Source organism: Rhinichthys klamathensis, unplaced genomic scaffold, assembly GCF_029890125.1.
Source record: "Rhinichthys klamathensis goyatoka isolate OS25496 unplaced genomic scaffold, OSU_Roscu_1.1 h1tg000109l_1, whole genome shotgun sequence".
NCBI lineage: Eukaryota > Metazoa > Chordata > Actinopteri > Cypriniformes > Leuciscidae > Rhinichthys > Rhinichthys klamathensis.
Genome location: NW_026606647.1, coordinates 2,555,443 through 2,571,847, shown reverse-complemented (window position 1 = coordinate 2,571,847; position 16,405 = coordinate 2,555,443). Strand labels below are relative to the sequence as shown.

At 38.5% G+C, this 16,405-nt stretch overlaps 1 protein-coding gene across 4 annotated transcripts in view; it reads right to left on the bottom strand.

The window, feature by feature from the left end:
* col7a1 (collagen, type VII, alpha 1) overlaps positions 1-16,405 on the bottom strand; it is a 62,764-nt gene that overhangs the window by 7,653 nt on the left and 38,706 nt on the right. For 3 of the 4 annotated variants that reach the window (XM_056253854.1, XM_056253856.1, XM_056253857.1), the window contains exons 67-101: positions 14,763-14,798; positions 14,643-14,678; positions 13,853-13,957; positions 13,668-13,733; positions 13,407-13,442; positions 13,282-13,317; positions 13,134-13,172; positions 13,014-13,049; positions 12,798-12,920; positions 12,347-12,556; positions 12,196-12,231; positions 10,721-10,765; positions 10,524-10,637; positions 10,353-10,424; positions 10,215-10,259; positions 9,371-9,406; positions 8,104-8,139; positions 7,987-8,031; positions 7,830-7,862; positions 7,631-7,693; positions 7,254-7,289; positions 5,208-5,288; positions 4,978-5,046; positions 4,817-4,852; positions 3,263-3,322; positions 2,972-3,016; positions 2,857-2,892; positions 2,653-2,748; positions 2,333-2,458; positions 2,090-2,161; positions 1,948-1,983; positions 844-903; positions 711-755; positions 304-339; positions 96-131 (exon numbers count right to left, since the gene is read on the bottom strand). In XM_056253854.1, coding sequence (XP_056109829.1) covers positions 96-131; positions 304-339; positions 711-755; positions 844-903; positions 1,948-1,983; positions 2,090-2,161; positions 2,333-2,458; positions 2,653-2,748; positions 2,857-2,892; positions 2,972-3,016; positions 3,263-3,322; positions 4,817-4,852; positions 4,978-5,046; positions 5,208-5,288; positions 7,254-7,289; positions 7,631-7,693; positions 7,830-7,862; positions 7,987-8,031; positions 8,104-8,139; positions 9,371-9,406; positions 10,215-10,259; positions 10,353-10,424; positions 10,524-10,637; positions 10,721-10,765; positions 12,196-12,231; positions 12,347-12,556; positions 12,798-12,920; positions 13,014-13,049; positions 13,134-13,172; positions 13,282-13,317; positions 13,407-13,442; positions 13,668-13,733; positions 13,853-13,957; positions 14,643-14,678; positions 14,763-14,798 — 2,118 coding nt within the window. Of the gene's footprint in view, positions 1-95; positions 132-303; positions 340-710; positions 756-843; positions 904-1,947; positions 1,984-2,089; positions 2,162-2,332; positions 2,459-2,652; positions 2,749-2,856; positions 2,893-2,971; positions 3,017-3,262; positions 3,323-4,816; positions 4,853-4,977; positions 5,047-5,207; positions 5,289-7,253; positions 7,290-7,630; positions 7,694-7,829; positions 7,863-7,986; positions 8,032-8,103; positions 8,140-9,017; positions 9,054-9,370; positions 9,407-10,214; positions 10,260-10,352; positions 10,425-10,523; positions 10,638-10,720; positions 10,766-12,195; positions 12,232-12,346; positions 12,557-12,797; positions 12,921-13,013; positions 13,050-13,133; positions 13,173-13,281; positions 13,318-13,406; positions 13,443-13,667; positions 13,734-13,852; positions 13,958-14,642; positions 14,679-14,762; positions 14,799-16,405 lie in introns of all 4 variants that reach the window. The other variant, XM_056253855.1, reaches the window with a different exon arrangement.

Sequence of the window (16,405 nt, the reverse complement as noted above, 5' to 3'; positions counted from 1 at the left end):
AAAAAATATTGCATTGGACCAATCAGAATCAAGTATTTCAGAGAGCTGTGTAAAAAAGCAGGATGATCAATGCATATTAAAAAAAAAAAAATCACCTTTTCGCCTTTAATTCCCGAAGGACCTTGCTCGCCCTGTGAAGAATTGGCATATTTAACATTATTTATAAGTTTATATGACATAAAACATCTGCATGTAAATTAAAGTATTTTACGACATAGTTTTTATTTTTTCTTTCTTTTTTTTTTAGCAGAGTAAAGGACAGCCTGAGACAGATTGTAGCAGCAGACGACAAGTTATACACACCTTATCTCCTCTGTTCCCTTTGCTGCCAGAAGGACCCTGTCAGTGGGACAGACAGATGAGTAGAGGAGAAATCTTATTTGCTTGAACATTTGTATGCATTTGTAGATAGAAGACGTGTAGCGATGCAAGAGACCTTGACTCATAATGGTTTTGAAATTGCAGCGAGTGGGAGACGAACACATCACAGCCCTGAATATAAAGTATGACGAATAGTGTGTTCATACAGCTACCTCTGTCCCTGCATCAGCCTTTCCACATTTAGACGAGGGCTCAGATCAATGACACCCATTAAGAGAAACTGACTGTTTCTGTCTGACTGACATCAATATGTATAGAAAACAGGATGTAGTGGGGTAAAAAATAATGAGCGAATGCTGAATGTTGTGAACAGAAAGGAGTATATTTACAGTAGGGCCTCTCTCTCCATCTGTTCCAGCCCGACCTTCTTCTCCCTAAAATAATTAGACAGATACACCCACCATCACAATCTGATGAGCATACAAGCAAATGAACAAAATTTAGATTAGTCATGGACATTACCCGAGGCCCGAGGTCTCCTCGCTCTCCTCTTGGACCTGGCACTCCTACTCCAATTTCACCCTGAATGTGGAGGCGGAAAAGTAAGTAAAGGGGTAATGTACTCTTAAATAACTGTCCAATAGTACCACTTTTGAAAATTCTTGTATATTTCATTACAAATTATATAATCAACATAAATTTGAGAATGTCTTAGTATTTGGTATATCTTTATTTTACTTCAGTGACAATATGCACTTAGGGTGGGATGAACTCCATAAGTTGTTTCCAGATTTAAATGGGAAAAAATACCATATTTCAGATTTTTGAACTATGTACTACATATGTATCTATGTATATTGTAAAATATACTGATATATGATTGAGCAGCACTACACAGATCCAATCCAGGGCTTGTTTAGGCACACCGTTGCGACTGAACCAGTTGAACTCATGAATAAATTAACACCAGCTAAGCGACAAATGCGAGTAAAAATCGTAAAGAATGTGATTTAATTATGTACATTTATAGTTTGACGCAATGCATGTTTCAGAGTGAACAGCATCATTTTGTTAATTTACATGTGAGTAGCTCATAATCTGGTATTTTCAGTGGCTCAGAGAGGCTCAGTTTATAGAAAATGCTGCTCTACGAAAACTCTGCAAGTGCTGCGGGTTTGGGTCACCTATGACGTGCATTTGAAAACGCAACATGACATGTCATGACAACCGTCTTGTAATCAGAATTATTTATAAATCTGTTGTCAGCAAATGAAAAGCTTTAGGTCTTCCTGGAGTTTTCTGCAAAAATTAAAGCTCTATGGTTTAATGATTGAAAGCAAAAAAAGGAAGACAGCCGTAAATACAGTATTAGTATTGTAATTTTACTGTTGTTATTTTTTAATTATTATTATTTGCAGCCTACATTTGATTTATCAGCAAGTAAACTCCTTTGTCATGAATTTTGAATTCTATTATTAGTTGATAAGCTCCCCTTTCTCATGCATACTTGTGCATGACTTTAACTGCTCCTACATTTTTGACTGCTTCGAAAGTTTTTAAATTACCAGCCCAGGCCTCTTTAAAAAATTGTAAGAATAGCACCCTTAAAAGCAACACATCAATTACCTTATCGCCCTTGAGTCCTGGAAGGCCTGCAGTACCCTAATATGAAGATAAAGACATCACTGAATACCACAGAGGGATAGACACAGTTATACTTGCTCTAAGAAACACCTGTATACACATAATTTGATTTTAACATTCTTACAGTGGGTCCTGGTTGTCCATCAGCTCCAGATGTTCCTGGGTTTCCTGTTTTGCCTATAAATCCTTGTAGACCCTTACAACAATAAGAGGCATCAGAGGAATTGTGATCACTGGATGCAGTCAATAAACTGAAAATTCAGCAAGTAATTTTGTTTATGGTATTTAACACATTTTTTTATGTAGTAATAGCCACTCTAAACATATGTGTCACGTTTGTTTCTGTATGTGCAGTTACTCAACTAACCCTCTCTCCTTGTGGTCCAGGGGGTCCTGGCTGACCTGCTTCACCTCTCTGTCCTGCCAGTCCTGGTGTCCCATCCAATCCACGTGGTCCAGGAGGGCCTAGAGGACCTGGCAAGCCAGGGTCACCCTGGAACAGATTAAAAACCTTCGATTCAATATACACACTAGTTTTTTACATTTTCTGTGGTTGACTATATGACTGCAAAAGCATTGCCATGTGGTTGATTTGTGGGATAAGCCACAAGCCTAAGTTAACACTTAGAGTTTGAGGTTTGTTAGCAACAGTTCTATAACAACTCTAAAATAAAATTAATCAATGACCTTTAAGCCGATGGGTCCAAGTTGTCCAGGAGGCCCAGCCATCCCCACGCCTGCCTCACCTTTGAATCCTTTGGGCCCTTGTGGGCCTCTCATTCCCTAAAAAATAAATATGAAAAAGTCTTTTATGGATGCATGTATTATAGTGGAGATGAAATGGATGGTGGTGCTATTGCTTCTGCCTTTGAAGTGAATGCAGGTACTCACATTTTCCCCAGAATCTCCAGGATCACCCACAGCACCCTGTGAGTAAATAACACTTTAAATTCCATTTCTACACAATGTAGATTGGCACTCTATAATATTATCAGACAGTACTCACTCTTTCTCCTTTTATCCCCGCTGGCCCCTTGTCTCCTTTTGGACCCTAAAATACAAAATAGGTACACAAAAGAAATTAGTACGTGTATGAAATATGAATTCAGAATTAGTTCTACAAATGATGAATGATGACAGAATATGATGGAAAACTGTGAGAATAAATGATGGGTCATAAAAAAGTGTGCAGATCAAAACATAAACTTCAGAAACATTGAAATGTTGATAAAAACATCAGAATGAATAGTTGGCTGGACAGAACCTCACATATATGACCAAAACGAGTGAAACTCACTGATAATCCAGGAAGGCCTCTTTCTCCAATAGTGCCTGGCAATGTCTGACCAGGAGATCCCTTAAACAATCAGCAAAAAGATATGAGTTAATGATGTGGTATATTCATGTCAGAAATACATCTATGGTGCATTATCTACAATCTATGTCATGCCGCAGTGCAGATAAGCCATCCACTTCCCTCAGGGGAATTGGTACTGTACCAAATGCTTGAGTTATGTTTATTCCATTCATGTTTTTTTCAGGACATTCTGCACATTTCTGAGAACATGCTGTACATATTTTTTCAGATATTATCAAGATTCCATCATAGTTGAAACTGTGGATGGGTTCTCTTGACAGATTAGGTGCTCCTGGAAGTGCTACTGTACAGTGAAGGCAGGTGATGGATTTTGCTCATGGCGTTTAATGTGCAACAGCCACAGCAGTTTACTTCCCTGTCCTGTTAAAATTGTCAAAAAATGTGGTAAATATATATGGAGCACATCAGTGCCAGTACCCAAGTAAACCCACACACAATAAGGCACAATTACCGAGTATTTGTGCCATAGAGATGGCAGAATGCTAAAAAAGGAGGTCAAACTTTTCACAAGTTTACTCCCTGTATCAGATTTTTTTAGATGTTGAAAGTACATATACATACAGCTAAATATATTAATCAGACTCAAATAATTCTGACTTGTCCCTCATAACAAAAATAAAATAAGGCACTTAAAATGGATGTCTAGAAAGCAAGGCGCTTTTTTGTATTAATTCTTCTGGACAACAATGTGCGTTGTTCTAGGCAGATAAACTACTCTGTATTTTTTACCAACATCATTTATGTGAGTAGAATGGTCCCTACAGTCTGATATCCCTACATGTATCATGCTGGAATTTTGCTTAATTACTGGATTTACATGGTCGTGACTGGCTGAATATAACTTTGCAGACAATTAGTAATTAATGTTAGCACATTTGTCTTTTGTTAGTATGTATAATGTTTAAGACTTGGCAATATTTAACATTTATCTTGTTGCACTGTACTGCCCCATTGTCAATTTCTGTTCTGTTCAAATTCTGTTCAAGACTAATAGTTAACTAGTTAACCAAGTTAACTAGTTGTTAGTTAATTTGTGTTATGAAACTCTGTAGACCTTCTTGTGTTTGATTTGTTTTAAAGACACCAGCAAACATGATAAAGACATTAATGAAACTGGATGGAAAGCATATAGGAAGTTAGAAACTGTCAAAAAATACCCAAAGTTGGTATGAAAAAACAGAATCAAGGATAGCTTTTTATCGAAAGCAGTCATAAAACATTAGATTAAAGTAAAATAAAATATAGCTTCTCTGCTTGGTTTGAACAAATAAAAGTCTTCACTTGTTTGAGGTTTACTTGAATACTGTGCTGCTCCTCTGTTGGCATTTGGGTTTTGTCAACACTCTATTGAAGAGCTCACGTACATGGCGCTCTAACATTATGTTTGCTGCAAATGAGATTATCTTTCAAGCAGGTGAGAAGGGTTGATCTTCACATAGTGCTCGCTATGTTGTAACCATGGCAACAACTTACCGTCTCACCCTTCATTCCAGGGGGTCCGGTGACAGACTGCAGAACACAGTGGAAATAAAGGGAGAGAGATAAATTGAACAGGTTGGGAATTAAAAGCATAGTGTCAATTAAACTACACATTACGTGCAAATCCACACATGCAGATGCACATATGGATGCACCTTTCCTGGTGGACCGCTGTCTCCTTGCTCTCCTTTAAGTCCTGGGGGGCCGATGGGTCCAGCAATACCCTGAAAGAAAGTGACAGAAAGAGATAATTAGACAAAGAGAAAGCGGTTAAGTAGGGAAGAACAGAAATAAGCAAATAAAAGATGGGGGGGGAAAGAACCAGAAGATCATGAAATGACTGCACATATGTTTTTGTAAATGTCAAGGGCATCTGATCACTCACTTGTTTCCCAGGTAATCCTGGCAGGCCCTCTTTCCCTGGAACACCATCTCTCCCTGGGACCCCAGGCTTGCCCCCCTCTCCCTGTGTATGCCATTATGATAACATGTTAAAGATAACCTTGTTACTCAAACAAGGGACTTTTTTACTTATCACAAACATGCTAAAAAAACTAATAAAATACATTTTTGTGTACGCTAATGTATAAATACTGCAGAAAAAGTAATGGAATAGTGAATTCTTTGAAGAGAAAATTCATTTTATTTATTTTCCTTCTACTTTTGCCCTTAAATTTGTTGCAAGCAACAGTTGTCAGGGGTTGTTTGTTTATTTATTATATGCAAGTTATGCTCTGTTTATAAAAAAAAGTTAAATAAAAATAGTTTTAAAAAATCTATATTTATATACACACTGCATTTTAAGAACAGAAAATCGAATAAAACAAAACAAAAATGTTTATGTGAACACATTCTAAACACTAAAGTAAAGTTGAAAGCAACTAAATGCATCACATAAATATTTTAAATAGTTTTAATTGGCACTACAATACTAACTGTTGTGATGCAATGATATTTTCTGGTTAATCTTCAAAAGGGCTGGCATTTTCGATTAGATTGGTAATCAAGTAATCAACAATTGTTTTGACAATTGAGTAATAATTGATATTCACAATAAAAATACCCCTAAGTAGGCTTTTGCCTGCCCTAAATCTCAGAGGGAATGTATAAACAGTATTTGTGTGTATGTGTGATGTATTGTATGAATAGACTGTGTGAGTGTGTGTCTGTGTACCTACATAATGATATTTTGGGTAAAAATGTACACCAAAAGGTGAGTTAAACCTGACAAAACTTTTGGAAGGTTTTAGCATTTACAACTAACTGTATATAAAAACAATGGAAGTCTATGGAATGTCCCCATTTAGATAGCTTAGTAAATACAGTGCTTAGCATAAGTGAACACACCCATGATAAAGTTGACTTAAAAGAAGAATAAAAAAATCATCTTTTGGAAATTGATCTTAATGCCTTAATTAAAAAAATTAGGAAAACTCCAAACTTTAAGGTCACCAATTTTCTTTGTGAATGAATAATGTATCGTAAATAAATAAATGTTCTTCCTTAAAATACAGGGGGCATAAGTCAGGACACCCCTATGTTAAATTCCCATAGAGGCAGGCAGATTTTTATTTTTAAAGGCCAGTTATTTCATGGATCCAGGATACTATGCATCCTGATAAAGTTCCCCTGGCCTCTGGAAATAAAATAGCCCCACATCATCACATAGCCTTCACCATACCTAGAGATTGGCATGGGGTACTTTCCATAAGATCATCTCTCAGGCTAACTGAAATAAAACCATGCCAATCTCTAGGTAAGAGACTTATGCACCCTGTATTTTAAGGAAGAACATTTATTTATTTACGATACATTATTCATTCACAAAGAAAATTGGTGTCCTTAAAGGTTGGAGTTTTCCTATTTTTTTTAATTAAGGCATTAAGATCAATTTCCAAAAGTTGATTTTTTATTCCTCTTTTTAGTCAACTTTAGCATGGGTGTGTTCACTTATGCTAGCACTGTGTGTGTGTGTGTGTGTGTGTGTGTGTGTGTGTGTGTGTGTGTGTGTGTGTGTGTGTGTTAGTGAGACAACAGGAGAACAGAGTCACTTCATATAAACTAGGTCTTGGTACTGCCAACTACCTCAAAATACCATACTCATTCATGCAATACATGCATCACGATATCATAATTGGATTGTGCCTGCAACTGCACCAAGCGTGTCAGTCCGAAAGAGTGAATTGAGGGTTCAGTTTCAATCTTTCTCGCATCTCATAGAAGCAGTTCTGATGGCACTGTTAAACCGATATTTTATTGTTCAAATCCAAAGTCAAGTGCTCTTGTCATTTGTTGCTCAGACCCTCAACTATGCATTGCCTCACATTCATCATTTTGCCGACTGGTTGAAGAGGGAAGCTTGTAATAGAGCATTTATCGTAATATGAAATTCTCTGTAATATATGTTTCTCTGGTATGTTTATTTACTCACCACTTGTCCTGGAAGCCCTGGGGGTCCTTGTGGCCCCTGCAAACATAAGAAAATGCTGCATTTATCCCTACACAGACAAATATAAATCACCACATTCTATAAGAGCAAGATGTCTATGCAAAACCCACAGGATCTACTGAACGACACAGTACACTGATATTTAAGCGGTATCTGCTGAAATAGGCCTACGCGAAGAGGAAAAATACTGTAATTTTGCCAAAATCCAAGGGCAAACCGAAGACACAGAGGGATAAACAGAGCGTGTGAAGAGGCTTTAAGCTGAAGCTGCAGAGATTGTCTAATGACCTCTGTGGAGAGACAGAGGTCAATCTCCTCTTAGCTGTTGGAAAGACTCCAATATTGCATTTTTATCTTACTATGGCTCCTGGAGTGCCTGCAGGTCCAGGTAACCCTCTGTTGCCCTGAGGTCCAGGAGGGCCCTTGAAGAATGAAGAGAAAATATTGAAGAGTGAGTATTAAACTCTGGTGGGTTAGTTATGTAACTTCAAAAACACATTGTTGTGTATCAAATCGCCTGAAGGAAAGTGTTCATCTCTATTCAGCTGGAAAACTTACTTGAACTCCAATGCCTGGTTCTCCTTGGTCACCCTAAAATGACATGCATACACAAATAATCAAGACACAAATAGGGACAAAATAACATTATGGTTGATCTGAAATTACTGCTAATGAATGAAATTCTGGGGTCTATGTCAAAAAATGCAGTATTTACCTTCACACCAGGAGCCCCTGGGGGTCCATTTCCACCCATCGGACCCTGAAATTCCAAACCAAAGGTTAGAAATAATATTTTTTTAATTTGGGTATGTACATAACTGAATATACGTACAGTTGGTCCTCTTATTCCTGGTTCTCCTGGATTCCCCTGTGCAAAATACACATTTGGTATGAACAGCAGGCTGATACAAATATAGTGCACACAGACACACACAAACACACACATGCACAGATAAACAGCACAGACAAGCTCTGAATGGACAGACATACTGCATACTTCTGACAACGACTGCACAAACATCGAATACACATACACTACTGTTCAACTTTGAGGGCCAGCACAATTTTCTTAATGTTTTTGTGTGTCTCTTGAGCTTACAAAGGCTGGTGATTTGATCAAAAGTACAGTAAAAACAGTAATTGAAATATGATTACAATTTAATTGTAATATTATTACAACTCCTTTCTATTTTAATATATTTTAAAATGTAATTTATTCCTGTGATGGCAAAACTGAATTTTCAGCATCATTACTCTAGTCTTCAGTATCACATGATCCTTCAGAAATTATTCTAATTTGCTGATTTGGTGCTTTTATTATTATTACTTCAGATGAAAATGGTTGTGCTGCTTAATAATTTTATTGTGAAAACCGTAATTTCAGGATTCTTTGATGAATAGAAAGTTTGAAAGAACAGGATTCATTTGAAATAGAAATCTTTTGTAACATTATAAATGTCTTTACTGTCACTTTTCATTAATTAAATGGGTTTTTGCTGAATAAAATTGTTAATTTCATTCCAAAAAAACAACAACTTTTGAACGGTAGTGTATAAAAATTACAAACATTTATATTGCTTACAGAGACTTAAGACAATGTATATTTCAACTCACACATATATGGCCATCTAACAGACTTAAATAAACACACAAACACACAAACAAACAAACAAACTACACAGACAAGGACGGCCTCCTTCCCATTATTAGTAAAGCAGCCTACAATCTCAGCCACAGAAAACCTACCGGTCTGCCCAGCACTCCTGGGAACCCAGGCAAGCCCTAAAGAGAGAGGGAGGATGGAATGGAGGGACAGGAAGTGTAGAGAGAGCAGAGGTGTGATGGTACAAATGAGTGGAATTAGAATGAATGAATGAATGGAGTGGGATTACAAAAGGAGTGGAGGAAAAGAGGAGACAGATTGGTTAGCGTATAGAAGCAGTGCTGCATTTGTTACTTCTGTGTGGTTTATCTATGGAGCCTCAAGCAAAGGAAGTCAGCTAGTGCTCACAGCAAGGCCTAGTACTCGCAGCAAATCCCCAGGCTTTCCTTCATGGCAAGCCCAAGAGAGGCTGCCATGTTGGGATGCTGTTACTCACAGGTAGGCCTGGTGGACCGGCCAGTCCCTTCAAACCCTGCTCCAGAGGAGAATAAATAAAGGTGTGAGTGAGAGCGTAAACTCTCCTCTTCTCTTTCTTTTCATCTCTATTTCATTAATGAGACAGCATGTTTTTATACTGTATGACTACTACACTACAACATACTGACTTAACTGATGAAAAAAGCAAACTGATTATAAAGTGTTGCAGATTTCACTAAACATTGCCAAACCTTCAAATGAGAGAAGGAGATTTGTGGAATTCACCATTCTCTGGTAATCTAACCATACCATGGTTTGTCATAACTATAGTACACCAATATGCATGACTGTTAAATCATAAGGATGCATAAGACATCATCAGAAGGTGGTGCCTGCCAGTGCAAAAGATGTTTCTGTGCAGTTACTGTGATATCTTGGGTGGTTGCTAGGGTATTCTGGTTGGGTAATTGGTGGTTACTTACTGGACTTAGTCCCACAAAAGCCCATCCAAAATCTCTATGATTTTCTGGTTCACAGATAAGCCTTGGGTCCCTCCTTTAGTGTCAGTCTGTGTGTGTTTTTTTTTTTTTTTTTTTTGCCTGTTTTATCATCCCCCAGGCACAAATTGTCTCATTGCTTAAAAAAATAACAGCACAGTTCTCTACAAGCCACACTATCTACAAATGGTGTGGGACACGTTACATGCTAAAGTTTAATACTTAGGATTAAAGATGTGTTCAAATAACTAACCTTAATTAACCTTAAAACTAATAATTAACATCAACATTAATTAGACAAAGCAACTGAAATACATTCCAATAAGTAAAAACTGGCAACACAGCTAATAGGAATTTGTTTCTCACCGGTTTCCCATCCTGTCCTTGTTTTCCTGGATCTCCTTGACTTCCCTAAGATAACAGAACCACCGTTTTATTGTAAAATTAAATAAAAAGAGAGAGAAGTTCTATTGTCAGTTAAGGCCAGTAAAAGGGTACCCTCACCGGGGAGCCATCTTTTCCACTCTCTCCACTGACTCCTTTGTCCCCTTTCTCCCCACGAGCACCTGTGTAGCCCTGAGAGAGAAACACATCACAGATCAGACTGTCAACTAAGGTCAAAAACATATAAGGTAGCATCCACACATATAAACACTTCAGAAACTCCACCCTCACCCGCTCTCCCAGAGATCCTGGAGGCCCTACTGCACCAGGCTCACCTCTGATACCTTGGGGGCCTGGCAGACCCCTTGGACCAGGCAAACCACTCTGAGCGGTGGCAGAATCGCCCTTAGAAAAACACAGGCATAAATGCTCAATTCACGGTACACTTCCACTAGTGTACTAAAAATGTGAGCTTCATTTTGTTTTACCTTTGGTCCTGGAGGCCCTCCTAGGCCAGGCAATCCAGCCGGACCCTAAAAAGAGAAGATTTAATCCATATGAAAGCAAGAAAGTAGTTTTTGAACTTGTGCTGTCAAATCGATTAATCGCGATTAATCACATCTAACATGAACGTCTTTTTTTATAGTGTATATATACCGTAATTATTTTTATAGTGTATATATACCGTAATTCCTCAAATAAAGGCCGGGGCCTTTATTTACCTGAACTGCAGATGGTAGCCGGCTTTTATTTGAAGCAGGCTTTTATTAGAGGCAGGCCTTTATTTCTAATTCGCGATCCCCGCCCGCCCGCCAGCCAAGTTTCCATGGTGACGCGTCATGCTTGGCACGTGTTCACCACAGCCAAAATAGCGCTGTATGACAGATGTAGCGCTTTTATTTCTAAATATTAACAAACTTGCTTACCATGTCATCAACTATCTTCTATTCTGACTCTCAAATCCGTGTAAGTGAGTTTGTTTTGTCGTTTAAAACCCTTTATAAATGATCTTGATCTGTAACGTGAGATGGGCACCGCAGTTCGGAGATGCCTGTTGTATTTGTTAATTTACAGCGGGTGAATTCTTCAGTTTCTCCCGAAATACATGAAAGTAAGTGGCCGGTGAACTGGGAGAAGAATAGAGTAAACTTTATAGTTACTTACACTGTGTATCTGATATGAATAAAACACGTCGCCAAATATATTTGAATGGATTGTTATTGTTGCTTCCATAGACACCATTGTGTATTTTACAAACTATAAATTTATTGTTTTGCTATAAATCATATCTATTTAAATGTCTGAAACCTAAAATAAACATGTGGTTAAAAACACTGAATAGTTGTGATATATGACAAGCGCTGAGCTCGTCCGTCTTTGAGTGTACACTCATTTAAAGTGTACCTATTCACACTATTTTTTCCCCGGCCTTAATTTGAGACCGGCCTTTATTTGTCCGCGTTGACCACGCCCCCGGCCACTATCAGAGGCCCGGCGTTTATTTGAATACCGGTCTTTATTTGAGGAATTACGGTATTATCATATATATTAAATATATATGTCTGTGTGTATATTCTGTATTTACACACACACACACATTTATATATATGTGTGTGTGTGTGTGTGTGTGTGTGTGTGTGTGTGTGTGTGTGTGTGTGTGTATATACACAGACACACACACACGCACACTCACACACATAAATATAATATATGTAAATATAATAATATACACACACACACACACACATATATTATGTAAAAAAACAATCGATTTGACAGGACTAGTTTGAACATACACCAAGCATCTAATGCAAGCAAAAATCGCTGGACACTTCATGGCTGGTAAAATATATATTTGTTCAAGAAAATGCACCAGCAATATATATATATATATATCAAGGTTCATGTTCATTAAATTTTGGACCTTGCATGATAATGCATAAATAATAGCAATGGTACTTACACCTTGCCCTCTGTCCCCTTTCTCCCCTTTCTCTCCCTGCAACAAAGACAAACTCATAATCTCATTTCTACAATAACTTTATATCAAGTGTCTTCTTTAATCAGCTCTTTATTCTCTACAAATAACAAAATACCAATGCTCTTCTCTTTACCTTGTCCCCATGTCTGCCAGCTTCTCCAAGTTCACCGGCTCGTCCTGGTACTCCTGGTATTCCTGGCTTTCCGGGTTCACCTGCCTGTCCTGGCGGACCCTCTGGGCCTCTCTCTCCAATTGCCCTGCCTGGAGGACCCTGTGGGCCAGGCGGCCCTTTCTCACCATGCTCTCCTTTCACACCTCGCTCACCTGGAACACCTCGTGCACCCTGAAAGCCAGTATGCAAAGAAGAGAGAACAAGGTTTAAAAAAGAAGAGGAGAGGATGAGACAGTGGAGAGATATGGAGAGTTGCTGGATGTTTTCAAACCAGAACTCAGTTTCAGCACCATGGACAGCACCAACATAGTTTTAGCATGTTCTTCATCGGATAAGGTCCTGTAACACTGCTCCAACTGTTGAAATACCAGACATCACTCTGTTGCATACTGTATCCACGATTTTAACTCACATCTGCACCTGCAGGGCCTCTAGGTCCGACATCTCCTTTATCGCCCCTCTTTCCCTCAGCCAGTTCACTGAACTTTGATATCAGATTGCTTCGGTCATCAACTAATAGTTTTAGTTCTCTGATCTAAAATGGAAATTTTATGTAAATGATAGGAGAGAGTGTGACACATACATCCACAAACAAACATGTCAATCTTGTTGATAAATTTCTCAGTACCTCAATGCCAAATTCTGAGAACGCTCTCTTCACATCCTGTGACAAAACCGGGGGAAAACAACATTAATCATCTTTCTAGCCATGCATGTGTGACTTTGCGTGCATGAGCGTTTTCCTTACTGCTACAGTTCCTGGTTTGCCATCCTCTCCTGGATCACCCTGTCAGTCAGAAGAGTTGAATTATTACAGTCAGGTATGCTGAGAACTGCCTTGTGTCAGCTCTGAGAGCAGTGACCACTAGAATACACTTGCGTAAAAATACACTCACCACATCTCCTTTCAAGCCTGGTAGACCTCTTTCCCCCTACAAAGGCCAAATTATGACAACTTAATAATAAAAAAATAAATTACATAAAACACAACACAACACAACCACACACACACACAACTTACTCTTGCTCCAGCAACTCCGGGAACTCCAGGTACTCCCTGATTCATAGAAAACAATGCATACAATATGTAAGACAGGATACATAGCTGCATATTGCTGGTAATTCAAACTGCAATGTAATATATGTATTTGGGCAATAATAAATTACTAAACAAGATTTTCACAGTTTTAGAAGAAATATAAACGGTGCTTTTTTCTCAAGTGCAAAAATACTAAGTCTCTAAAAAACAACTTTAGAACCAGCAGTGGTAGAGGTTACTTACAGGGGTTCCTGGAGGGCCCTGGGGCCCTGGAATAGGCGTTGCCGGCTCCCCTTTAACATAGACCACCTGGAAGAAATAGAGAAGGATAGACATATACAGCCCATAAATTTAGAGAATGCTTGTGGGATTAATAGAGTAGCAGAGTATTCTATTTATATTCAAACATTTGCACAACACAAACGCACAGGTCCTGGTGGTCCGACGTTTCCAGGAACTCCAGGGGGTCCAATGGGACCTTGCGGGCCAATAAGTCCTGCAATGCCGTGATCACCTTTTATCCCATCTCGACCCTGAGGAAGAGTGAGAAACAGAGAAAGAGAGAAGATGAGAGAAATAACCATGATCCAAATTAATTCCTTAATTAATGGGCATAAATTTGCACATCAAATAAACTCATCAGTGAAGAGTTTCTCCCATAAGGCTGCTGACTCATAATTACTGACTGCACTCAGCATCAAGCACAGGAAGGAGAGCATCCACGCATTTAAAATATGTGTGAGAGTGTGTGTATATGTTTGCGAGTGTGTTTCTATCATTGAAAACATCCATTTAACAACAAATCTGATTTGGGCTGATGGGAAAATTAGCTGTGCGAGACAGACAAAAAGCAAAAAGCGAGTAAAAAGGGCAGAGAGACATAATGGCATGGACTGAATAACAGAAAAGCAACAAAATCTGAGTACATTTAAAGTGAAATGTGGTCACAGGACGAAAACAGCAGGTACAGGCTTGGAGATAGCAGAGTACAAAATGAAACATTATCAGGCGACACTTTGATGCCACATAGAGAATGAGATCCACAAATGGTAATAATAACCTTTTCCATTACACAGGTGTAGGAAAAGTCCGAATGTACATTTTGAAAGTGTTATGTCGTGCCGAGTATGATAAGCTGTGATGGACTTGTCTTGTGTTGTGAAAGGCAGGAAGAGAGTGAGAACAGGATGATCAGGAAGATAAGTAAGAGAGACTCACGTCTCTTCCAGCGGCCCCCTGCTCTCCTTTGTCTCCCTGCGAAGGAAGCATAACCAGATTTAATCAGTGAGGCTAATTATCAAAAATTACAATGTAGTCATACAATAGATGTTTTATTACCTTTCGACCATCCTCTCCTGGCACGCCGTCCTCGCCCTGAAAAAGTTTGATAGAAAACGAGGCGCTAAACACAGACATCTGGATGAGTGCGAGGCGCGTTTTCATAATTTCTGTAATCAAGACTTCCTGTAATCAGCTCTTCCTGTTTTGGTATGAGAACTCTTGTAATTTTGTGCAGCTCATTCAAGCAGTAATTTCTCTTTTAAACGCTTCGTGCGACACGCAGCCATGTATTACAGATATATGACGGGTGCCATCCAGCCCAATATAGCTCCCGCAATTACCACAGCTGGTTCAGGGCTGTGATCAGTAAATCAGAAGAAACTGCAGGACAAGCGGGTTTTGCGTAAGCCCAGCTCCAGCGGCACAATCTATCTGAGTCAGGTTAACTGAACATTAGTACACGGCTGACTGAAATTCCTTACATATTTGAACTATAAAGCATATATTAGGGTGAGTTACCTCCCACTGAATGCTCATTAGGCTGCTAAGAGGGTGATTTATAATCAGCAGGATGGTTTAATTGTCTCATTTATGGAGGACAAGGGCTGTGGTGTGGTTACTAAACAGGAACGAGTGTTTGCGTACTGCATTCTAGATTGAGCTGACTTGATTAAAAAAACAAACGGTAACACTTTACAATATGGTTCATTAGTTAACTACATTAGTTAACATTAACTAAGAATGAACAATACTTTTTCAGCATTTGTTAATGTTAATTTCAACATTTACTAATACTTTATTAAAATCTTGTTAACATTAGTTAATGCTCTGTGAACTAATATGAACAAACAATGAACAGCTGGATTTGTATTAACTAACGTTAGCAAAGATTAACAAAAACAGTAACAAATGTATTGCTCATGATTAGTTCATGTTAGTTAATACATTAACTAATGTTTAATAAATTAACCTTATTGTAAATTGTTACCAAACAAACAAAAGAAAACTGGATTTAAAGTACCAATTACCAGCTTGGAAATTCATACATTCTACTCATATTACAATGGGATTGTTGAAAATATCAACAGTTAAGGGGCTTAGAATATGGTACATGCATATACTTACAAAGCACTAAATGGTTTAGCTCCCCAGTATTTGAGCAAGCTCTTAACGCATTATAGTCCTTCACGTCTATTGCGATCTCAAAATTCCGGCCAGTTGATAATACCCAGAATATCAAAATTGATATACTGTAGGCGGTAGATCCTTTTTCTATTTAGCACCAAAACTTTGGAACAGTCTTCCTAACAATGTCCGGGAAGCGGACACACTCTTGTCAGTTCAAATCTAGACTAAAAACACATCTCTTTGACCTTGCATACACATAACACACTATAGACTTCTATAATTCAATGTTAGGCTGCATAGATTAGGTCAGGCAGTACCGGGAACACTTCCCATAAATCCTGATGTACTCGTTACATCATAAGAAGAATGGCATCTACGCTAATATTAGTCTCTCTGTTTATCCCGAGGTTTACCACAGTCCGCCGTATCCAGGCCGTATCCAGATCTGATGAAGGACCTGCGCCTGGACACGACGACAACGCAGTCCTGAAGTGTCAATAGTCCCTCCCCTGTGAAGGCCTCCTTCCCTTCCCTTTACCTCTGTACAGATAATCGTTGTCGGGATAATTCCG